The sequence below is a fragment of the Anas acuta genome, chromosome 9 (genome assembly GCF_963932015.1).
Source record: "Anas acuta chromosome 9, bAnaAcu1.1, whole genome shotgun sequence".
Lineage (NCBI taxonomy): Eukaryota > Metazoa > Chordata > Aves > Anseriformes > Anatidae > Anas > Anas acuta.
In genome coordinates this window covers 7,583,881-7,608,742 of record NC_088987.1, presented here as the reverse complement: position 1 = coordinate 7,608,742, position 24,862 = coordinate 7,583,881, and the positions used below count along the sequence as shown (strand labels likewise).

The 24,862-nt window shown below is 37.4% G+C and overlaps 1 protein-coding gene and 1 long non-coding RNA gene across 4 annotated transcripts in view; one reads left to right on the top strand and one right to left on the bottom strand.

Annotated features, from left to right (window-relative positions):
- PEX5L (peroxisomal biogenesis factor 5 like) overlaps positions 1–24,862 on the top strand; it is a 102,529-nt gene that overhangs the window by 61,570 nt on the left and 16,097 nt on the right. The window contains exons 2-7 of one of the 3 annotated variants that reach the window (XM_068692423.1): positions 277–342; positions 1,678–1,782; positions 15,086–15,197; positions 17,804–18,013; positions 19,112–19,238; positions 20,383–20,479. In XM_068692423.1, coding sequence (XP_068548524.1) covers positions 277–342; positions 1,678–1,782; positions 15,086–15,197; positions 17,804–18,013; positions 19,112–19,238; positions 20,383–20,479 — 717 coding nt within the window. The remainder of the gene's footprint in view (positions 1–276; positions 343–1,677; positions 1,783–15,085; positions 15,198–17,803; positions 18,014–19,111; positions 19,239–20,382; positions 20,480–24,862) is intronic. The other 2 variants (XM_068692424.1, XM_068692425.1) reach the window with 2 other exon arrangements.
- On the bottom strand, positions 880–10,966 carry LOC137861259 (uncharacterized). The gene is made up of 3 exons (XR_011099493.1): positions 10,552–10,966; positions 9,568–9,682; positions 880–2,823 (listed from the first exon to the last, which is right to left on the bottom strand). It is a non-coding gene; the product is annotated as an uncharacterized lncRNA (long non-coding RNA).

The window sequence follows — 24,862 nt, the reverse complement described above, 5'->3', positions numbered from 1 at the left end:
GCTTGACTTTGTCAGGTTGTAGTCTTTTGGGAAGGCTAAATGACCTAATAAAAGTAGTATCAAACCTCTTGCTTTGACTAGTGATCGTGCTATGCCTGCACGTTAAAAAGTAGCGCAAGCACTGCTATTCATCAGGTTACTGTTCTACATCATGCTCTAGCCACTTTAAACTGACGAGATGTGTTGTGTATGGTATCAACCATTCCCAGGGTTTTGCAGAGTTGTTTACTAAAGGTTAACAGCAGGCACTAATATGAGTATCATGACTCTTTTCAGGCAGTAGGTGAAACCTTGAAGAAAAAGTGGCTCTGTCTTCAAAAAAGTGACCTGACCTTTGCTTTGGTGGGTTTTTTACTCTGCAAGAAATAAAAAGCACTGCATGCTTTCCAATGCATCCTTTCTAGCTGATAAACTACCTTGTTCTAGCACTCAGCACGAAAGGACTGTGTGTTATAAAAAAAGACAAATAGCATGTTAACAGTGTTAGCTAATGATAGCTCCACATCATACAAGAAATGATCTTCATAGACCTGAAATACATCATATGAATTATGAACCAACTAAATACATAACTGACCAAGAACCTTTGATATACTCAGCAATAATAAGTAACTTTCATTGAATATAGTTTAATGAAATTCACAATGACTTTGAGGTTCTTTGGATATCAAAGGCACCACAGCTCCAGCATGCTTACAATTCATGACACTTCTGCTCCAAGAATTTCTTGCAGCATGCAAAGAACTCTCTGTAGGGTAACTGAAGCATTGCACAAGCAAGCAAATCTAGCATTGACCTGTCAGTTAAAATCTGTTCTAAAATTGCAATAGTATGTAATGATTTTACATGCAATTGATGAAATGTTTATGAAACACCGTATAGTTCAGTGTGCGTATATTTTATTGGACATGAAATACAGCACTAGTGAAAGTAATTCTATTATAATATGACGGGGTAGTAAAGTCTATTAACAGAAGGGGTTTTTAAGTGTTGGAATACTTTAAGTGTAGTGGAAAACAGTGCTTTTATGGAGCCAGATCCTGCTGTCTTTGCACTGCTAAAGCTTCCACTGAAGTCAATGGGAGCTTTATGAGTACCACAGTAAGGACGTGGCGATGGTCACTGGCATAACGCTGAGCAGTGCTGCTGCTATGCTTCTTGAGTACACTCAGACACTGCTGCTTGCAAGAGTCAAAGAGATCAGAAGACAGCACGGTGGGTTCAAGATAAATACCCTTTTTAAATGAAGAGCATGGCCCAACATTAGTGCATTTTATTTGGCTAAAATATTAAATTGGTTGTTAATTATTTTGTTTCTCTTGAATATGTAGTGTATTAGGTGAATTTTAAGGAAATTAAGTTTAAGAAGTCCTTGCATTACGTTCAGTAACAAGGACGTTTTGGGAAGAAGTGCAGTAATGCCTATGATGGCAGGATCTGGCTCCATCCACCGCCAGGAAAGCCAGGCAGCGCGGTTAATTACACGCACTGCTCCCAGAGGCGTCAACACCCCGGGCCCCGCGGGTCACTTCCCCACTAGGGCAGCGCGAGCCCCAGCGACCCGCCAGGACCCCACTCGCCAACTCCCGGCGGTGTTTCAGGGCCCCGGGGGAGGCCGGCTGGAGCCCCCCAGCCCCGCGGGTGCTGACCGGGCCCTTGTTGGTTTCGCTGTTGTAGGGGAAAGGCGCTAGGGCGGCCGATAAGGCTGTGGCCATGGTGATGAAGGAGATGCCGAGGGAGGAGTCCGCGGAGGAGAAGCCCCTCCTCACGGTGACGTCACAGGTGGGCGGAGCGCGGGGCGGGGCCGGTGGGGGGGGGACCAGGGGCTGGCACCAGGGTTGGTCCTCAATAGGAGATCCGCAGGGCGTTGGGCGCACGGCCATCAGCTGAGGTACCTCAACGCGGTACGAAACGCCAAGCACTGGTGGTGTTCATGCCCCAAATCTCCCCCCTGAACACCGCATCTTGCTCCTTGCAAGCCCTGATGTCCGTGAAGGGATTGTCGAGGGAAAAGGATGCTCCCCAATGCATCATTTCTAACTTGATCCCAAGTGACTGACAAACAATTAGAAGCCAACATCAAATGCCATCCCTTCCTTCCCTGCTTGATAAGCGCAAAGCTTCCATTGGTGGCAACAGGGCGGGCAGCAGAGCCTGGGCTCATTAACTGTTTAATGAACCATTTGTATTGGTTGTCCATCAGTCTACTCAGTAGCTGTCTGGTACAGTTGTGCACTGATAAAATGCCCATGTCTGTGAGCATCACACCTCCCACTGCACACACATACCTACTTCCCCGCTATGCACCAAAGGGGTGCTGAAGCCAAAAGGAGGCAGAATCAAGTGAACAAGTGAGTATTTTCCATAGCCATCTCTGCATCGTGTACCCATGATGTGCTGTCACACCACCATATTCACTCCTCATTCACATCCCAGCTGTCCAGACGTCATGCTGCTTTGAGCTGCTGCCTCCTTAGCATGTCCATGCAACCCTCTTGTTCAGACCGGTCGCTCAGTTGTGCATTGCTGTACCGCCTTTAGCCATCACCATCAGCATTCGTTTCGGCTCTTTACCCGATGAAACAGATGGACGTGGCTGCCGCTCGCAGGGCAAATCATGCGAGTTCCAAATTGGCTGCAAACAATCTTCCCAAGCCAGACTGAACTGGGTCATGAGAATAACGCCTGCTCTTCCCAAAGTTATCACTATGCTCAGATCAAGCCAGGAAGAATAATATTTGCTTTTAAAAAAATATCAGAAAGTGAAATTCCCATTTACAGAAGTCCTAGAGAACTGCTTACATCTGACTGTAGTATCAGACTCTGCAAGAAGCAGAATGGGAATCTCAGAGAGAGAGAGGAGATGCCAAAGCCTTGTTTATAACCAAGGAGTTAGTGATAATAGAGAGAAGTCCCTGAAACCGTACATTACCAGATGCCTTTTACCTCTCTTCCTCTGGAAGATGTTAAAAACGCATCCAACAGAGACCGAGTCAGATACACGTTCACATTTCATTAGGCTGCTAGCCAACCTTTATTTTGTAAAACATGACACTTGTTGACCTAAACACTCAGTATGAATTAGATTTTGACAGTTTCCAATTCACAAATTATTTTATATCAGATCTCAAGGCAAATCTACAAATAGCATAAACCAAAGAAGCACTGCAGGCTCCACTGGGGTTCTGCTGATATGTGGCAACTGGGAATCTGGACCTTCACTCCAGCAGTAACAAGCCTACTACAATAAGCAGAGGGGTGTTCTTGGTAATTGAATAGTCCTTTCAGCATCTATTTTCTGTGATTCTATCTCAATTATTTTCAATAAAAGTCACTTTATTGGTATGAAAAGGCATTCAGTAGTTGCCAAATTTAATACTTCAGCCATCAGAGAGTGAGCTTTCTGTACTAATGAGATTTTGTAGAATATAAATCTATATACTATGTAGCTGTCTGCCTTTATCTTTTAAAGGTAATTCAGAAGAGACTGGAACAAATGAGAAAAAGGTAATTTTGGTATGAATAAGCCTAGGAAAAAGTTAAGGAGTTTGCTGAAGGTTCAAAGATTAACAATACTCAGCTAACGGAACCTGAGATAAATTATTTTATGCAACTCATTTCTAATAAATACATGGACAGATTGTGCATAAAGATGGATTTGAATTTTTTTTTTTCCCTTTTTATTTAACCTCTTCACAACTTCACTGACAGAAGAAAAGATCTCCTTTAAGAATTAATTTCTAATGAGAAATTTAAACCTAACTATCCCCTGGAGTCAAAGTTTAATTGTACAGTCAACTATGAAATTCCCAATCTGCTACAGGTCAGTGAACTTCAAAGGAGCTCATTCAATAACATACTCTGATCCACACTTCAACTTTAAAATATGATGAACTGCTTTATTGAGCAGTAAAAAAGTGCATGCTTATATGCCTTGCCAACCTGATTTTAAAACAACCCAATCCCAAAGTATTGTGAGTTATCTGTCCCATGTCCGTCACACTTAGGTTAAATTCTTCGACAGAGTACACAAGTTGGAGAGGTAGTGATGGTAGGATCCCTACACAAATAAGGAAATAAGACCTACAGGAAGGGATTCATGTCTAAGAGGATCCTGAGGCAAATATATTCTGTATTATACACTAGACTTGTGAGTCCATGAAAAATTCACCAAAGAAAAAGAAATGTAAGTTATACATGTATATGGAAAGCTACCCCAACTTCTGTTTCTAATAGAAAAATAGGGAGGTACCTGCTTAGTACACAACCAATGCCCAGAGTAACAATTTGATATTAACTGCTTATAATTTAAAATATTAAAGAACACTTACTTTTAGAACTGGAAAGTAAAAATGTGAAGTTAGATTAGAAGAAACATGCTGAAGTTCAGTTATCTCATGAAAAATGCAGGCAATGACACAAATATTCCAAAAAGAAATGTTTCATGACTGCACTCCAATTAACTCAGCTGTTTAAGGTTTTTATGAAGAAAAAAAAAAGAACTCTATAATGTTTTAGTTCTTATTAAGAGTAGGAGCAATGTTTTTCAAAGTGAACTTAATTTACATGTCACTGGTTGATCCAGGCACACCTGTATTTCCTCAAGAGCTTAAGTAAAAACATACAAACATTGACAGTGCCTAAACTCCAGGGTTCTGGGTGGGTTTTCTTTGTTTAATTAGATGCTCTTTTTGTTTTGTTTGTTTTCCTCTTGAAACTAATATGTGGCCTCACAAATTTTATAAAGGAAACAAAATAAAGATAGCTAATATACAACTCCCAGTCTGAGTAGATTAAGACACGTATCAGGGACTCACATTATGAAACTGATAGCATAATAACAGTTTTCCATATAAAAGTTAAGCCCTAATTGTTCAGTAACTTCATTTCAAGTAATTCCTATACATTAGTTATAAAAAAAAAGCAGAAGTCTTGCCGATTTTAGGAATCTTCAGCATTTAACTTTGGAATTTATGAGTTATTGTAGTCCAGTCAGCCCCATGAAAATAGTGGTAACTTCCTCTGTGATTTTAGGACTAAGCCTGTGATCTTAATTTTATATTCTTTTTAAAAGATTAGTGATAGATTCATTAGCCATACTCCTCATACACCTCAAATGGGTCTGCTGTTATTTATTGTAAAAATTTTGAGTAGTTTACAGGAGACACTTAAGTCTGCAAACTTTTTCATCTGTTATTAAAAATAGGTAAATACTGTGAGTGTAAAAAAAAATACAAAATGCATAAACGCACGCTTAGCAGTACAAATATTAATTAAATCTTTACCTCAAGTTAAGTATTGCTTAACACTTTGCTTTTAGGGCAGTATGTATAACTTGAGCAGAAATATTCTCATGAGCATAATAAAGAAAGTTGCCTTGATAATATGCTTAAAAGTAATAAATTGGCTGCTTGCCTAAAGTTATACAAGTTTCTCCATCACAAATTAAATACATTTTTCCATGAAATAAGCTTTAATTTGAAATTACCATGGGAATTGATAGTATTTTTTCCATAAAATAAAGCTGACTATACCATTTTGTGCATTTTAAAAATGTTCTACCATTCCGTAAGCACAGAAAGAGCTGAACAATTTTTGCAAGTAATGTATTATGCTCATTTAACCCTTTTTTATATGAATAGAAATTAGTTTTCACAAATGTGTTCATCCTTCATATATGAATATTCTAAGTAAAATTATACCATCCTTTTAAAAAATTGCAAACTATGTACTACAATTGTTCTATATGCAGTTAACTTCTTGTTTGCACAATGCAAGTGTTACACTCCATAGCAAGTTTAAAACATTCTCAAGCACCTTTCAAGTTTCAAGCATTTCAATCTGCAAAATAACATATCAAAGCCAACACACATGCCATGCCATATCCCTGTGGAGAAGCCATACAACAGGAAATTATGATTTGGTTCCCATGACTGCCCACAGTAACACATCCAAAAACACAGCCTTATTCTAGATATGCTACAGAACTCCACTGAAAGCAAAAAAAAAAAAAAAAAAAGCATGATTTCAAAATAATTACGGCCTATATGTAAGGATACAGCAAGGGTACAGTAAAAGATTAATTTTGTTACATTGGAAGTAGACAGATCATTTTCAACACAGTTGAAAATCAGTAGGGATGGCATAAGCTTTACAAAATTGGCACTCGTGATAAGCCATGGTAATTTTGATATTGTTAATTCTCTCTTTATCTTTAGACCTCATGCTGCTAATATTATGAAGATTTAGTCTTAAAAAAGCAGGTGTATATCTTTCATCTGAATTGACATTTGATTATGCACCATACTCAGAACAGTGCACAAAGCTGTATGTAATCCACTGCAAAAACTTTCAAACATATCTATGGATCACAGGTGATTAACAAAGCATTTGTACATGCAGCTCAGTTCAATATTCTGGTGGTCTTTTCTTTCAGCTGACGAAAAAACATTACATAATTTCCTACTATTTTGTAAGCAATCATAATAGTTGCCCCAGAGATGCTGAAAGATTACAGAAGTAGTACCAGCAATATGAGTGAAACAGGACTCCTTGAACTTGTCACCTATTTCAAATCCTTACTTAGAAGAAATGGAAAACTGTGGTTCCTAAAGTCAGGCTGCTACTGTAGTTGGAGTTGCCACACAAGAAGTAATTTCAGTGAGTAATACAGGAACCAGAATCTAGCACCATGAGTTACTGTTTGCTTTCTGTAGGTACTCTCATAACACCTGTGCCTCTCCAGGTCTTTCCCAGTAGAGATTTCTCCAGGTCTTTCTCAACAGAAAATGGGTTCTGCAGAACAGAAAGGCTACAGGACTTCCCCACCCTGCACTTACTCAGCTTAGGTGTCCTATTTGTTAATCCCTCAATCCACAAGCAAGTCAATTCAGGAATACAGACTAAATATTTCCATGAACTAACTTTACAGAAATCATTTCCTTAGAAGAACATTTTGCAATGTTTAGTGACTGTATTACTTCAAGGACCATTAAGTATCTGTGACAGTTAATTTTGTCTTTGATCACTGTTGTACTCTAGTACAATGGACTCTAGTAGTTCTCCAGCACAGAGAACTGGGGTATTGAGAAAGGGAGAGGCTAAAACATAAGTCATATAGCAAGACCATGAAGACAATGCAGAGCCAGGTGAGGGTAAGCAAAATCTTCTAACACCCAAGAAAGGATTTCAACAACTTCCTTTCATTAAAAGGTACACAGAGCACATGGATGTTAATGCAACAGACAGACTTGAAGTAACATTTTTATAAGCAGTAAAAGCCAAATTGTCAGTTCCACTCAAAACATGACAAGAGCAACATTTCTCCCAATGGCTCTAATCCAGCAAGGCAGTTGAGCACACGCTTAACCTTGAGTTTTGCAGGACGTGCTTAAGTGGCTTGCTGGCGTGAAGCCAAAATGCAGGAGCCAGATACAACTCTGTGTTTGGCTACTGCTCCCTTTTAGTTTTCTTAGCCAGGTGAAGAACAATGGAGGAAAACATGGTGAACCGCAAAATATTTAGTTCTACGTTGCAGCTAGACACTGTAATTTGTGTAGGTCAGCAGTGACAAAAACATATAGGATGCTACTATGACACAGCAATAGCTCTCACAAAATCAATGCAACTGCTGTTTCTGAAGACACAAAATAAACGTGTTACACCATTTACTGATTGAGACATCAGGCACAAGTTTTAAATAACACTACTTTCCTGTGAATTCAAACATCCAATATGATGTCTATATAGTAATCTTCCCACAGTTTTCACAGTCTTCACACAAGCTGTGGGTCAGTTGTTAGCATTAAGCCTCAGGGAACGGCTGGGCCTGTGTGATTTCAGGTAAGATATTGTCACCTCTGATTCACAGGCCACTGCACACACTTCCTACTACTTAGCAACTGAGTACCAGTTATCACCTGCCAAGTGAAACTTATCTTCAGAGAGGTAGCAACACCAAACTGCTCTTTGAAGGAGAGCGAAATGAGTTTGTTTCTGTTTTAGAGCTTCCCACAATTTGTGTTAGGTGGAAGTCAGTTACACTGTATGCCCTGTGTATTGATTCTCTGTTCCTGTGAAAACCAAATATTTGGCTGGCATGTCAGTTTTGTTGGGACATAAATTCACACTAGAGTGACAGAGAAAAGATTACTGTGACCCTGGCACAAGAATGATGCCAGAAGTCAAGTAGTGATCACACTTACTATATGATAAAAAATAAAAGTGTGGAGTGGTAGTGATATGATTTTTCCTTGTGAAATACTAACAAATTCTAGAAAAGTAAGGAAAGAAAAACACAGCTCATGCAATTTGAGCTTTTTGGCATGAAACTACTGATTTGATATGGATTTCCTTTTCCAAGCCTCCCTCTGAGACAATAAAGGAGGTATCTCAATACTTATCCTGTCAAGATAGCAATCCACAAACACTACTTCCAGTTATGCTTCAGAGAACAACCACCTCGATTTCTAGTTCTGGTTCCCATTTGTCAGTTTATAGAAATGCCTCACTCAAGGAGATGAATCCACAGAAATCACTCATTTCCTCTTATCCTACTGAATACCACCAGGGATCGTGATATGCCAAATATATACAGAGAACTTATTTATTAAAAATTTTGAATCATATATATCTTAGAAATCAATTAGCAACTGAAGTTAGTTCATGTCTTATGTGATGCCTCTGGCTGAGTTAAAAACTAAAAGAACAGGTAGTATAGCACTGACAAACTACTATCTAGTTTACCTGCTTATCCAGTCTCACCCAAGCAGCAGACAAGCATCTCTCAGAGAAGAGATCTAAAACACAATTTCTCCTATAGGAATTCTGAATTAAGAAGCTCCAGTTTTCTCATATGCTGACCACTCATTACCATACCCTGAGCTATTTGAATCAGATATTTCACTGATCCATTTTACAGCCCAACCACACCATTCCAAGCGCAGTGTGTAGGCAGAGGTACAGCAAAAGCCATCAATACCCATGAGTAGGTTTGCTGCTGAATACTACAGGGACTTATCCAGTAGTAGTCTGGGGCTTCCTAAGTTAATTCCTTGAATAATTCAGTCATCCTCTGATGACGTAACTTGTAGAATCCAATCCAACTAGCTTGCACAGTGAATTACAACTACATTTTTGGTGCCTATAAAACCAGTCCTACTAAAGTAAGTTCCATATATAGTCATTGGGAAAGCTAGGTGCCTTTGAGAGCCTCCTGAGGGAGAGCCTAAATTAAGTAGGAAGGATCTCCCTCTGGAGCTGCTTTTCTAGGCATTTATCTCTTCCTATTGAATATGGAGGGAATTTAAGCACTTAATTTTAGAGAACTAGTTCACTATGTGCTCAAAACATAGGTGCTAATTAGCTGTCTTTGCCTGACTGGAACCCCACAATTTAGCTCCCAAATCATTTATCTTGAAGACTAGCAGCATATTACGCTCTACTAACATTAAAAAAAAAAAAAAAAAAAAAAAAACGGAACTAAACACCATGTATGGTGCACCACAAACACAGTAAGATAGGAACGTAGTAAGAGAGTACTTAAAAGCAGCATTTCAGGTTCTATACCTTATTGATGGCATCAACATGTTCCACTTCTGACCGTGGTGTAAGCCCGTTGCTCTATGAAGGCAAAGCATTTGAAGCCATGATCAGGGCAGGTTGTACAGGTGAACATCATAAGCTGTAAATGTAACACTAGTTAAGAAGTTGGTCCTCACAGCTGACCCCCTGAGCACCAGGTGTGCTCCAGGTCCCTCCACCCAAGAGCCAAAGTAAGCTCCCTTGTGGAAACACTTCACAGCCCCATTTCATGGCACGACCCTGTCAACTGCCTCCATCCTCCTTTAAAATATATAAAAATAGAAAAATCAGGCTACCAACTAGGTGTTTCACAAATCTCTTTTCACAACAAAATTTGTAGTCTGGGAGCAAAGCAAAACAAAAGCCATGTCAGTTGTGATACCATACATAATTTCACCTTTTCTCTTGCACAGAGAATCACAATACCACCAACATCACTGCCACAACAGGCACCTGTGTTAAGACCATAGACTGAAGGACCCCAGGATGAAAAGAAAATTCCCATAGAAGTTTTTGTGTGGTAGCAGAGCTGTCACCATAGTAGCAGCTATGTGCTGACATAGTCTCACAGAGGCCCCTAGAGCAAAACCAGGCCTGAGGAGAAGCTCAGGGACAATGTCTCCTCTAAGTTGTTTGTTTTGTTGTTGTTTTTTTTTTTAAGAAAGCAGGGTATTCCCACAGGGACAAAGGGAGAAAATACAACATGGGAGGCTTTGAGGGTGACAGTAGGGCATAGGAAGAGTTGGGCAGGCAACCAGTGGAAGCTGGGACCAGGCTAGATACTGACTAAAAGGGAAGAGAAGCCCCCTCATAGGACCTCTCCCTTTCAGCAGGGCCGCTACCGCTCCTTCCACATCATAACATCTCTCCTCCAGCCTTAGCACACCCATACCCAACCCCATCTAGAGTTTGACTTTTTTTTAGCCTTAAACCAGTCACTCCAGTTCAGTCTGTTGGGTAGACACCTACCCCTCAACGCCTGAGGAGGGCCAAGAGCGGGAACTACCACGAGCCACTGCTTCCACCCCCATTTTCTCACAGAAGCTCTGAGAGCAGAACAAAAAGCACTAGCCAGGCCAGAGCAGGGGGAAATAGAAAATTCATCAGTAAAGGCAGCTGTGGATAATAAATTATACCGATGAGTAAATGCAGAGAGCTGGGGCAGGGGTGGGTGATAGGGCACAGAAAATGGAGGTCAGGTGGTGCCCCTCAGTGCTCTGGGCTGCCGGCCTGCCTGGCAGCTGCTGAGGTAAAATGTGGCAGCTGCGGCCTCTGGCACGGCACCACTGCCTCCTGGCCAGGCCTCTGTGCCTCATCTCAGATCTGCACTAAATAATCCTCACTTTGAATATGTTTAAGGAATGGGGCTGATATCAGGCATAGAATGATGCTTTTGACACTCCCAGTATCTTTCCCAAAGCACCAAAATTCATAAATATTTGGTAGGAGAAAGTCCAATAGCAATACTGAGGGGAAAAAAGGCAGCTTTTTCTGTTATGCTGCTCAGTGGCAGAAGTCAGGCACATAAAATTCTTTTGAATTTATGAGGAGCATTTTATACTATGGTTGAGACTCTTCATATGTATTGATAGTAGGAAATATCACCCTTCACAAATTTTAGATACGTTTCAGTTAAGGGAGTGTTTTTTTCTTTAATTAAAATAGATTCTGTAAAGAAAAATTAAGTTCTTAGAGACATTATGAGAATTTATGGTACTCACCGGCTAAATTAGTACTCAGAAATCAATAATTTTACAGTCTGAGTCTATACAGCCTGGCGTGTGTACAAATATCGCACACATAAATATTATGTGGTGGCGCACTGCCAGCAGCCTGGCTCTCACTCCCAGCGCCTCTTCCTCCAGCACTGCATGGTGCTGGTCGGCTTTCTTAATTTCACTTTGCTTCTCTTGTCTGCAACACAGAGATAATACTTCTCAGCTCCGTGGTGGTGCCAGGCTTGATTCATCAATGTTTTAAAGCATTCTGTGATATTCACCCTGAAAGGTGCTTGAGAACCATAAATTATTACTTTAATATAGATAATAGTTTTCATCTCATGAATGTTTTATAACACTACTCCAAATTCATGCCTGATATAACTCTAATAATTTGAGTAGAGTTAAAAGAGGGATAAATTTGGTACAATATATGAGACAGCAAAATGAAATTTAAAGTGTGAGACCAAGGATTTACCAAATAGCATTGCATACACAGTAATGTCACAAACTGCCCCTCTGACTACTTAACTGCTGCAAAAAGTCCACTCACAGCACTATTTAACCTCTTAAGGTTTGATTCATCATGAAATACCTGCCTCACATCAAAAACATTTTTCCAATATGTTTTATTGCTATGTAGTTTGTATATATTGAGAATAAGTAGACTTGATCATGTATTTGTTTTCATTTTTCAACCCAGATATTTCATTTGAAAGCACACTTTTTCACAGGCACAATTCTTTTTAAAAAGGCACTCCTACAGCTTTCAGTTCTTAGTCATAGGAGCATAGGACACTACTGGGAGGAATCCTCTGGGTCATCGCCCACTTCTCAAAACCAGCCATGAAGAAAGCTTTTCAAATGCCACCTTAAAAAGCTAGTTTTTTTTGTCCCCCAATCCTAAAAATTATACTGTTTGTTCAATTCACTGCTGTGATAGTTAGAATTAAAATTCTTTTAATTTCCACACCAAATCTACTCATGGCCAGTTGAGATGCCAATTTTTTTTTATTGTTGAAATAGTTTTCCACTTCCAATGTCATCCAGCCCCTCTCTCTTTATATATACAAGAATAATAATTATATTCTTACTCAATCTTCATTTTGTTAGCCTAAGCAAGTCAACTTCTTTTAGAGTCCCTGTAAAATGTGTTCTTTATTCCTCTGATCATCTGGATGGCCCATCTCTAATATAGTGTATATGTTCACATAGTGACAGAATCAGAGAAGAATTTATTGGTTTTCTAATTAAATAAAAATGCTGCAAGTGCACTGCAAAGGCATAGTTTAGTAAAAATCAAATCTTGGTGTTCACTGGTAAAACTGATTATGAAGAAGTGGATATCTGCCTAACTCTTTCAGTTTGATGGTAGAATTTTATCAATACACTTCTGGTACCAAACTAAGAAGTTGTGTGGCCGGGTTGGTCATCATTATATAAACAACATAATAAAGAAATGACTGGTGATGTGATAACCACCTTGGAAAAGTTAAAAAAAAAAAAAAAAAAAAAAAAAAAGACATCTGCTACTTCATACTTGGCTGAATCTTGGAGAAATTCAGGTTTTTATCTTTTTTGTTCTAGCCCTTCTTTCCTTCCTTCTTGCTTTCCCTCCTTCCCTCCTTCCTATTAAAGAAAATTTTCATGGAAAGTAATGCAAAACTTAAATAGCATCTAAATCCTACATGATAGTGTACCCTTCTGATATGCTCATATAGATACAGAACCAGTGTTTCCTATGAAGTTTTTACATTTACACTTATTACTATGGAACCTCGTCTTTATTCCCTCCAAATAATGTAAAACTTTTCTTCATGTTGTTAGCACATCACAAAATAAATCGTTGAAGATCCAGCTGATCCATAGACTTTTACAATCTTTCTGCTGGATGTTATGTTCACCAGAAAATGCAATTCACTGCAAAATTGCATCCACTGTTACTGATGCTAGTTCCTAGGAGAAAAGGTATTTGAACAATTTTTGCTGATATGTGGAGTTGGTCATAGAAAAACTTTTAAAATATTGAAAGTAGTTTGGACAAGGATTAAATAGGTATCCACCCTTATTTTTTCACCAATAGATACGATCACCAAATCACAGACAGAAAAATACATATATAGCGTAGAGATGTACTAGGTCCTCTTAAGTCTTAAATATCAGTATTAGGCAAAAGTATACACCTAGAGATAATGTGGGCAATGTAGAGCCACCTTTAATAAAAATCAAAGGTGTGCAGTTGGTATAAATGCAATTTCAAAACAGGTGTTGAGATTTAACAAATTAAGCAAGTAACATTTGTGTGATAAATGAGACAGCAGTATGACCAATCAATTCAGATAGTTGTAAAAACAGATTATTTATTCCGCTTGTAAGGTGTATCTGCAGTCTAGGTCTAGCACATGCAGAATTAGAGTTTGGAACAATGTCATTGCCAGATTTCTGAAGTGCTCCCAGTTCGCACATTCTGCTACACACAGTTGGGCAAGCAATCTTCCACGTTAATTGTGTAAATTGCTAGTTCATATAGCAATGATGTTACAGGCCAGATTCTGGGCAAATGAATATTATATTATACAGTCAGTCAGCTTTAGGTGCCAGCTTAAATATTTGACCCATCAAAATTATAGTCTCCAGTATTTCCTTGAGACATTGGAATACCAAGTAACAAACAGTGAACCTAAGCTGTTGTATTGTAGGAGCTGTAGAGGCAACCCCATTACTGCAGTAGCTAAATGCCAGTAATTAATAAACATCAAATTAACTTTTCTTACCAGTTTTAGACCATGTTAGCATCCTCAATTTAAAAGTTCAAATATACATAGAGAACATTTCAAAATTACAACAGTGGAAAAAGAGCAAAAACAGGATAGAGAGACGGAGCTGAGAGAGAATAAAGGTGAAGCTGAAAATGCTCCAGATGAAAGTAACAAAGGAAAAACATGTATTCATATTATTAAAGATAAAGCAAATGCAGGCCATACCATCAGACGTCCATCCAGCACAACGTAGGTTTTGATCCTGCCATCGGAGAGGGATTGTAGAGAGGAGACATTTATTTATGAGACTGTTTTATTACTGTTTAGGTTTTTTAATATCCAATACATGAAAAGCCTGTAGCGTGGAGATTTCTTTTAGGTAGCAGAAAAACAATACATTCCTGCAATTACAATAAAAAGAGAAAACTGCTTAAAATACAAATTATGAGTCTTCGCACAGTCAAAACTCATGCAGGAATTTCATAAATTCACCAGAGTCCATCCACTGTCATTCATATGTCCTTGTATTGCAGAGAGGTGTTTTCCATCTCAGCAGGTTATTGTTTAATGGGCTAATGCATATTTTCTAGATGGAATGGTGTTGTAGGAATTCTGTGGGGAGGCATGTTACTGGTGAAAACAAGACCACTTCCAAATGTTAAAAATGCCCTGCTTAGTCTCCTGGTGACAGAGAAGGCCAACTTCACCCACTGATTTGAAGGGAGTTACATCAGACCTTGCATACTTCAGCCCAGGAGCAATATATTACAATAATTGCTATGAATGAAATCACCTTGCTGCTTTATTTTTGTGCAATTTTTATAACTAGAATATAATTTTGCCCCAAGAGAGTGACTACATTGATTTTTTTTTAATTTTAAGCCCAGAGCTATTTGTACATTTAATTACAATCTCTGACTCTCTAGCAATCTAAAATAAAGCACATGATATTGTACAAAAATGTTTTATTTGTTCAAATTGTGTACCCCAACAACACTCAGTGATCCTGAGATTTTTTGTTGTCAGCTGGTGAATGAGCAGCAAGAAAGCAGACCACTTCTGAGCCCCTCCATTGATGACTTTCTCTGTGAAGCTAAACCAGAAGCTGTTGCAAGGCCTGTAACATCAAATACTGCAGGTAACCAAAATTCTGTACCATCCCTCACGAGAGAGAAATAATTTTAGTTTTATTTTAATTGTGGTACATTTTATCAAGTAATTTCTTTTAGTCTCTTGTAAACAAATACTATTTGCACAAAATTATAAACTGATATTAAATTGTAATTGTTTGATCTATTACTAGAAAAAAATATTGCTTATTACATTTCAGGGCAAATCTGATGTGATCCAAATCATATTTATTCCAGCAGATCTCTGAGCTTGAATTAAAGGGAACTTCAACAGGAAGTACATAGCAGATCGACAAATTCTCAATCTTTGTTTTTACAAAAATATAACTGATGGATAAGCCACATTCACTCTTGTTTTAACCAAACCCATTCTTTAGAGATGTGGATGTCTGAGAAAAAGGGAAAAGAGATCAAAACAGTTTATCCAGACTTGAGTTCAGAAACTTCAGTACTGAAAGGATCCAAGAAATTTCTTGTCTGATTTGTTTTGTGGTGAGATAGTAAAGCAGATAATTAAGAAGAAATCCTGAAAGCCTTCTGAATTAAGAAAAGTGTATTGTCCTTTGGATGTGTTTGTAGAAATTGGCAGTCTCCTATTCAGTGTTTGTGCAAAGGTAATCTAAGCATCTGAGTTGATTTACTGAGATACCATAAAATCAATAGTGCTACTATGTTCTGTTGCAGTCTCATAAAATGGTTTGTCTCGTTAGAAGTCATTTAATTAAAATCCATATACATCCAAATTATTAAAATAACTAAATGACTAATTAACAGCTGGGTGATTATCTTCACATCTAATTAATGTGTCTAAAGCAGTATGCGGTTTCTAGTAGCAAGTCTGGAACACTGAATTAAATTAACAATTGTAAATAGTATTTTTTCCTTTGATACAGCTACAGATATTACAGGGATTAATATAATTTTTTTCAAGTTGTTTAAGATGGTGTTGAAAAAAATAAGTATCTTATGTCTGGGTAAGATCCTATATCTGCCTTGAATATCTGTTAGATTTGGGGCATTTTAATCAGATTTTTATTTATAAGTTTTTTATTTTGTGAAGACTGATGAAATCTGGTGATTTACCAAGATAGATAAAGCACAAGAGATAACATTAATATATATGTCAAAAACATTTCCCCTGTAAACTGAAAATGCAAAGGAGGGAGTTTTCCTGTCTTTTGTGTGAATTTCCAATATTATACTTCAAACAACTTATAAATGAGAAACTCGGACTGAAGCCTGGCTTATACAATGATACGGCTTTTAACAGAGCAAGCAATAGAATTTCTAATTATAGTTAATATTTATCTTGAAAAGGACAAACAGCAACAACAGTAGAAAAAAATGCTAACCATAATTATTCATTTCTGACCAAAAAAGTTGGCCAAATGTGGGGCGACTCAGATTTGTTTGCAGGAAGAAAATATTATGTTATTGTCTTTTGTGCTATACTCTTCTGCACCCTGTTTCATCCAGCACAGCAAAAATCTTTACTGTCATAATCTAAGGCCCTTTTTCAGTCATGCATAGATGCACAGCTCTCTCATTGTTAGGATCATATTCTTGGTGCTAGACCTTCCTTTGTTTGAAGCTTTTCTAGCACAACTGTTCTTTCTCACCTTTTTTTTTTTAATATTTTCTGCATCACTGACAGACAGAGGCTTCAGAGAATAGTGGAATCTATTGCTTTTTGCCAAACTTTAACCATGGGCAAAGCAAAGGTATCTCGTTTTCTCCAGTTCCTTTCCTAATTTAGAAAGAATTTTTCTTGTTAACTTCACAATTACATTTGTTTTGTCAATCAAAATGTTCCAATATGTGTGATGGAACCTGATTTTATATGCAATTCTTTTAAATTAATAACAGAAAATACATTTTAGACTACAATTTTTAGTAGAACCTGAAAGAAGTCAAACTCTCACTGAATTTACAAGAACAAAACATCTAACTTCCCTCTGTAGTCTTTAAGCTTTGTCCAGACTCAAAGTACAAAGGTTAGAATATTTTTTACCTTATACCATGGCATTACAGAATTATCTAGGTTGGAAAAGACCTTCAAGATCACCAAATCCAAGCATCAACCTGACCTACTGAGTCAGGTCACTAAACCGTGTCCTTTGTACCACAAATGAATTAATGGTTTAATGAGCAATGAATTAGATTAGACTCTGAATGTTACATGTTAGAGAAAACTGTCTATTCATCAGCTTTTTCCTTAATGGCATGTCACACAACAACCTAAGCAGCTGTTACCAGTATTTGCTAAGCATAAGATTAAGCTAAATCTAATCTAAAAACTCAATTGTACAGGGAACCTTCACAACATAAGAAAAACTGTGGACTAAGACCTAAGAGGATGTTTTGAAGATTTTCAGAGCAAAAGCCATTCCTGCAAATCAGGCTTTTTTAAACAACTGCATCCAGTTAAGCACCTGGGATCACTAGTCATATCTGAGTATGCTGGTCGTCCTCTTTAGCAGGAAATACACATCTACTATAGCCAAATGACAATACATTAACTTAATAATTATTTTTCCAATTAAACAAACAAACAAAACCCAACCAAATGTGAGTTATTTGAATTAACATTGAATTCTAACATTTTGTCTCTAAGTGTTATCAACAGGTTTGGATCTCTTGGATCTTAGTGAACCTGTCTTACAAACCCAAAACAAAGCAAAGAAATCAGAGAATCCATCAAGAGGTGAAGGCATAAAAGCTTCAACCCACAGAAAGAAGACAGACAATTCTGACCTTATCAATGTGGACACTGAGCAGAAAGTCCAGACTGTCAGAGTTTCAGACAAGTCTTCACTAGATTTAGGTAAGATTGTAGCTATGATATCAGTGTTACATAGCCATGCTTAACACAAGTTTCTCCTCCTTACTGGCACAAAACAATGAGCAAGATCTGAATTTCTATTGCACTGCACTTTAGCAGGGAGTGTAAACTTAACTTTGTGTAAACATTTTACCTTTATCATTATACGTATTGTTAGTAAGTGTGCAAATAAAGTTCTGAGTGGATTTTTCAAAAAGAAAAGTCAGGATCAGTAAAATGGTAGAAAAATCTGTAAGGCTATCATGAGAAACCAATAAAGGGCACAGATCAGAAACAGCCCACACTGGGTGTCCTTTTCAGATCTGCATATGTTAGAAATACACAATAATTTTTAAGTACTGTTTCACCTATGCATGCCAGAGAAAAAAAAGTTCTGGACAGAAGAGCTATATTTATACAGATTGAACAAAAAACCTGAATACAACTCAATATCCTGCCAAGCATGATCTATAGATGAGCTTTGAAAAAGGTGAATTTAATTTAGTTCCATCCAAACTAAATTACTTGCACCGCAACTGAGAAATTTGCAAGGTAAATGTAATTTATACCAAGGTAGCAAATTTTCCCTTCATCAACATAGAACTTCTTTTATATAACTTTATCATCAAACAGGAGCTGAATATCTCATTTTTGCAAGTCAAGTCCAACATATGAGTGAATCCTATTGGTTGCCTATACAGTTATTTGTAAATGGCAGTCACCAGAATAAGTTTTATTTATACAATTTGAATACAATTAAGAAATTAAAATATATTCCTATCAGTATAATTTTATCAACAGATCTAAATTACATGCAAACCAATAATTTTAAATCAAGATTTCCACTGGCATTCTGAACATGAATCTGCTTTTAGTGGCCTTAAAAATCATGATTTAGAAAAATGTTGCAAATTCAAATGTATTTTTACAGAATATAAGCTAGAAAGGTGCACAACATTTCTGTCTATTGGACCGTAATTAAAATAGTCTTCAGTGGCTTGGCTGCACAATTTCCTCTAAACTTGTATTTAACACAGGGGAATTAATTCAAGAAACAATGGTTTCTTTGATAGGTTCATATCTTCTTTTGTTATCTTTCAGTTGATATTCAGACACAGCTAGAGAAATGGGATGACGTCAACTTTCACGGAGAGAGGAGCTGCAAAGTCCACCCTTCGGCAGAACGAACATCATCATCATCTAGAGCTCCATCAAAAGAGCTTTTATGGTACAAATTTTGCTTTTCTGAGAAAAATATTTCCAGTCTAGCTTTCTTAATTAACGATGACAAGTCATATTATTAAATCTGTTAGGATTACATTGAAAGTATGCAAGCAGACATTTTGGACAATGTATCATAAACAAATACACTATAAAATTACATTTTGTCAGCAATTTTTAATGTTGTGAAGAATAGCAGGTGCAGTTGCTAAATAGATAGTGGTGAAAATTCCACAGAGGGATGCAGTGATCCAAAAGACTACAGATGGGAGTAAAATTAGTAAAAAAAAAGATACTTTGCAGTGATTTGACAGTCACTAGATACCCAGTGTAATTTCTTTGCCATCAAGAGGGCAGAATTTCTGTGTGGAAGAGGCAAGAAAAAATATCTAAGCCAACTATTACCTCTTCCACGCAGTTCTACTAAAACTACAAAGGATGTAAAAGACGGAAGAATTGGGCTTTGCATTTAGAACCAGGTCACGTAGATTAATTCTGCTGTCTTCTTGGTATGTAAGCAACACTGATTCGCTGCATTATGCACGACCATGATTATCATTTTCATACACTAGAAGCAGATTCATGACCAACTGATGCTCATCCTGTGTCTTAACCAGCCCTTTAGCTGAGTGTTTCATTAACTTAGAACTTTACAGAAGAGTTTCGCTCAGTTAACCTGATTTTAGCCTACAGGGCTTCATTTTCTAAGGAAGAAAATAGGATCTCGTGGCACAAACAGGCACATAAGCCAGGATGAAGTCTTGCAATGTGGTTGTTGATTCTTAGACACTGACTGCAGTTACATTCTTGTGTCATTGCCTAAACCTCATTTTGCATTTCTATGAAATGGAAGTGTAGTGTTACAGGCAAGGTCTCCATTCCATTATGCAAGTTTAATGCCCATATGTACTTGGTGCTTTACTGGTGAATCAGGCCTGATTCTGTTTTGTTGCATTACTATTGTCTGCACAGAACTGAAAAATGGAATAGCAGGAACACCGAAAAGGGTCCAGGCACTTTTGATATCTCCAAGTTAAACAATTAAGTTAAAAGAGTTAACCTAATTAGTCTGTGTGAGCCTATGAACCTGAAATAGATAAGGCAGAGCATCTTAGTCTGCAGTGATGAATATGTAAATACATTATTTCTAGGTCCACAGAAAATAGATCACAGTCTGAGCTGACTAATGTCAAGAGTGCCTTGGACGCTGATTCAACATCAGAACTAGAACTTGCACCTGCAATACAGGTAAGAAGAATTGGTAGATTTAGTAACATTAAAAAGGCAGGTAGGAATTGTCTCATTGGCTAACTGTTCACATGCTGAAAGAACTATTTAAGGGAAATTTTCAGGATCATCAGTTAAAAGCCTCATACAGCTGAATCTTCACACAGCTTCCAAATTAGTATATTACAAAATTAGCATAACTGTCAGCATATCAAACATTCAGAGTTTAACACTGCAGTGAACTGTGTGACCTTCCTGTACAAAAACACATCAAACTATAATTTACAGCAGTATCTTCTTTCCCTTCCTCCAGTTCTGAAAATCAAACTTCTTATGGTTCTCTGTTCCTGTCATATAGCTTTTCTCAAGGTCTCTTGGTCAACCAGGAATACCCAGAATTGGGAAGTGGCAAAGGAATACAGGAAAGAACCATTAGGCCAACATTCATTAGTAGTTTATCTCCACATGTGGGAAAACAGTGTGTTCACAGGACTTTTTCTGCCAGAAAATGCTCCAGTAAGGAGGGCTCTGGGGTGCAGGTCTGTAGATTTGCCCAGTTCCACTGGCATACAGTATATTGAACAGGTCCTTATGGAAATTACTTAAAGACATATGGCATTATATATGTGTGTATGCATATATATGTACAAATATACATTTATATATGCATTCATATAGTGCAGATTGCTTATACACCTTATTTCCAGTTTTTTATTTCTTAACTGAAAGTTCTCAAGTTCAGCCAATGCTACTGGCAGGGGTGAGAGCAAGTTGTTTGGTGGATTCACTTATAGTTGAAAGCAATTTTTCTCTCAATTTTTCTACAGCTATATTTAAGCCTGCACTTCAAAACCTTTCTGTTAGATGTAATATCTGGAAATTAATGAAAATTAATAGTCCCATCTGAAAATGGAAAAATGAGACACCAAAATGACAAATGTCCTTTTTGGAGATCATGCACCACTTTTTGCAGAAAACAGAAATAGAACCTAGTTATCAAGACTCATTTCTATGTTTTCATTAGGAGAAAAAGAGAAAAAGTCTCCTTTGCTTTCCTGCCATTTCTACATTACAAACAGGGTTTTTTTTTTTCAATTTTTATTTTTCCCATGGAAAGTTTAACTAGTTCTAATGCACGATCTTTTTTTTTCATTCTGTACAATACTTATACATCTTAGTAATGGAAAAGATCTGTTGCATAATATCCACTTTAGACGGACAGCATCTTTTCACATGCTTTGTCCATCTTTTCTTCAAGTACCCCTAACCACTTTTTAGGAGGCTGTTCCTCAGCCTAATAGATCTAAACGCCATCTTTATGTTTAACCTAGATGTGTTTAAATCAAGTAGACAGTTACAGATTTTAATTCTGTGGCTTTCTGTAAAAACAGTTGCAAATACAGCACCTCTAGTTTATATTGTCTATTTCCAATTCTACTAGAATAACTGCAGAAGCAAAAATTCACATTTTTAATTCAGTACAGATTCAATCCTTTGAGTCTCCATGCTATTTTATAAAATGGATGGTATTTCAAAATTTTAAAAATCTTAAATTGAATCAGCCAACTTGAAAGAGAAGCAGAGTAAGATTCTTATCTGATGCTCTGGTATATTTCATGTTTTGTTTTGCTTTCTCATAAGCTCCTTTTTTTCAAACTCATGATCCACTCAGGTTGACCTGGTAGTTAATAGTGCTTCATCCTGCTTATACTTGGACTGTCAAAGTTGTCAGTTCCTAACAACCAGGCTCATCTGTCTTGACAGAGTTCTTAATCTGCTTGTAAAAGAAATCATACTAGTAGTGCTTTTATCAAAGCATATGTTTACCATTCTTTGTCCTCTATAGATCTTGTCAATCTCATTTAAGGGTAACCTTTGCATATGCAACAGATTTTGTCATACCCTAAAGATTTCATCTTGTCAAACTTGCTGCAGTTAGCCATCAGCAGTTGCTGAGACAATTGCCTTTATCACTCATCTTTGACATTAGATTTAGTTCCTCAAAGTGAAATACTAAGCAACTAGGTTACATTTTCTTTAAAATTATACAATCTCCTTAACAAAATCCTGTGTTTACCAGTGCTTATGTCATACAAAATCACAAAGACAAGCTTTGAATTAATAAGAATCATAGAATGAGGAAGAAATGTCTCCGAATGTTGGAAAGGGCAATAGCATGGTAGCTGTCACTGGAAGTGGCCAACTTCCTTCTTAGTATTCTGCTCACATCATATGTTTCCTATTAGTAACTCTTAAGCTGTATTGGCCCAAGTATCTTTGTTCATTCTTTTATCAGCCATACCAGAAAGTTCCTTGTTACGGTTTTATTGGTACAAGATATCCTATAGTGATGGGTTTTTTTGAAGGTTTATTTTCTCTCTAACAGTTACAAACTACAGAGGGAGATAATATGTTAAAATGTATATGTATAAACTCTGCTTATGTTTTAACTCTCAAAATACAATTTAAAACTTGGGCCTCATTGCTCACTCAGAATCCATACACAAGAAACCTCGACATACTACAAACTATACCTAATTTTACTATCTCTACACTTAGACCAAGGTGTATCTCAAAGCCTGTACATCTTAGAAATGTGCAGTTTTGGGCAGCAATTTTTAGAATGCATGATTTATTCCCTTCTTCTCCCAGATACATATGGTAAGACAAATGGCCTGTCTCTTTTTGGATGTGCCAGTTACTCTAATAAAATTAAGTTACAAGGGACAGATTTAGCTCATTATTTGAAGACCTGCTGAAAAGTTAAGACTATAATTTAAGCCTCTCACCAACAGTTAAGGTCCAATAGCACATAAGCAGACTACAGGTGCAGGAAACTGCGCAAATGTATTGGAATGGAAGATTTTGTTCCTGAAGACAGCAGCCAGTGATCAACTACAACACCTCCGCTGTAGAGCGGTGAGCATATCAAACCACAGTGTATGCAGGCTCTCCGTGCCTCAGACATACCCATTCCACCCCGACCCATACTACACCTTGGGCTCCCCTTTAGGGTTGCAGCTGCAGAGTCCCAGTTCATCACCAGCTGGAGAGCTGAAGTTCTCCAGTGCTGGCACTCCATTTCCATCCCTTCTCTTCCTGCACTAGCAAAAGGCAGCATGTTTGTTACACATGGGGTTTTTCATTTCTGGATATCACAACTCAGAATATGACTCTGCATTGTCTATATGCAAATGTAGCTTATATGGGTTTTGTTAATTACTTCTTTTTTCCCCTCTGATTGAGAGCAGATGTGCATTTAATGGAGGAGAAGGTGTATTTCTGCGGGGATTATGCATGGAGAATGTGTATGCTGTGATATGAGGCAGAGGAGGGGACTTCTGTACTTCTTTCTTATCCTCTTTCTCCTCAGCTCTCTAACTGCATCAACAAACTCTCTCCCCTTCTCCAGTACTAGTCAGTCTAAACATCATGATTTATGGTATTGTCCTTGACCTAAGGCAATTACAGTCACTAGAAGCAAAAGGTGCAAAAGCTGATGTAGTTAAACATTTTGCAAGAGTCAACTCATAAATAGTGAAAAGGCTAGGAACATAATTAATGTCTATCAACACACTTTTGTGTCAAGAAAAAACAGATATTTTTTTCTTTGATCAGATTACAGGTTGGGTTGATAAGCATTGCTGTGTGATACTCAGCAAGATGTTTGATTTAGTGTACTATATTCTGATTTAAAAATTAGTACCATGCAAAATGAATAAAGCAGCTGTTAAACAGATTAAGGCTAGCAAACAAGTTCTCAGAACCAGTAGTTATTTACTAGGAATTGTAATAAGGGGGGATTCTTCTGAGATTACAAAGAGAAATCATGATCTTCAATATTATTGATCTGAAAATAAATATGCAAGTCATTGCTGGTGAAATTTGCATATAATGCAACAGTGGACCGAATAAAATGTAAACAAGGGAGTCATGAAAATGAGCTGGTGACCGACACCTATATAAATAAGTATTACAATACAGTCGCTTGAAAACTCATATATTACAGAATGAGAATGCAGGCTGTACTTACAACGCTATGTTGGAAGGCAATTCTGAAAAGGATCTATAGCTCTGAGTGTACGAACGTGTCACTGTGAGTGCTCCCCGTGCAGTACTCTGACAAGAAAACCATAGAAAAGCAGGCATAATTAGTGAGAGATAGAACACTTGCTCTCTGCATAAAGAAACAGCAAGTCAGGTATTGGACCATAGTATTCACTGTTGTTGTCTCTATGGCTATACATTAAAGCTATAATAAATTAAAGAGGGAGAGTAAAAGTGCCACAAAAAGGTTGAAATCTGAATAAAATGCCTCATAACGAGCTAAGTTAAGATCTTAATCTCTTTATAACATTTAAAAGATAATTAAAACCAGATTAAAGTAATGGGTATCTTTCCACA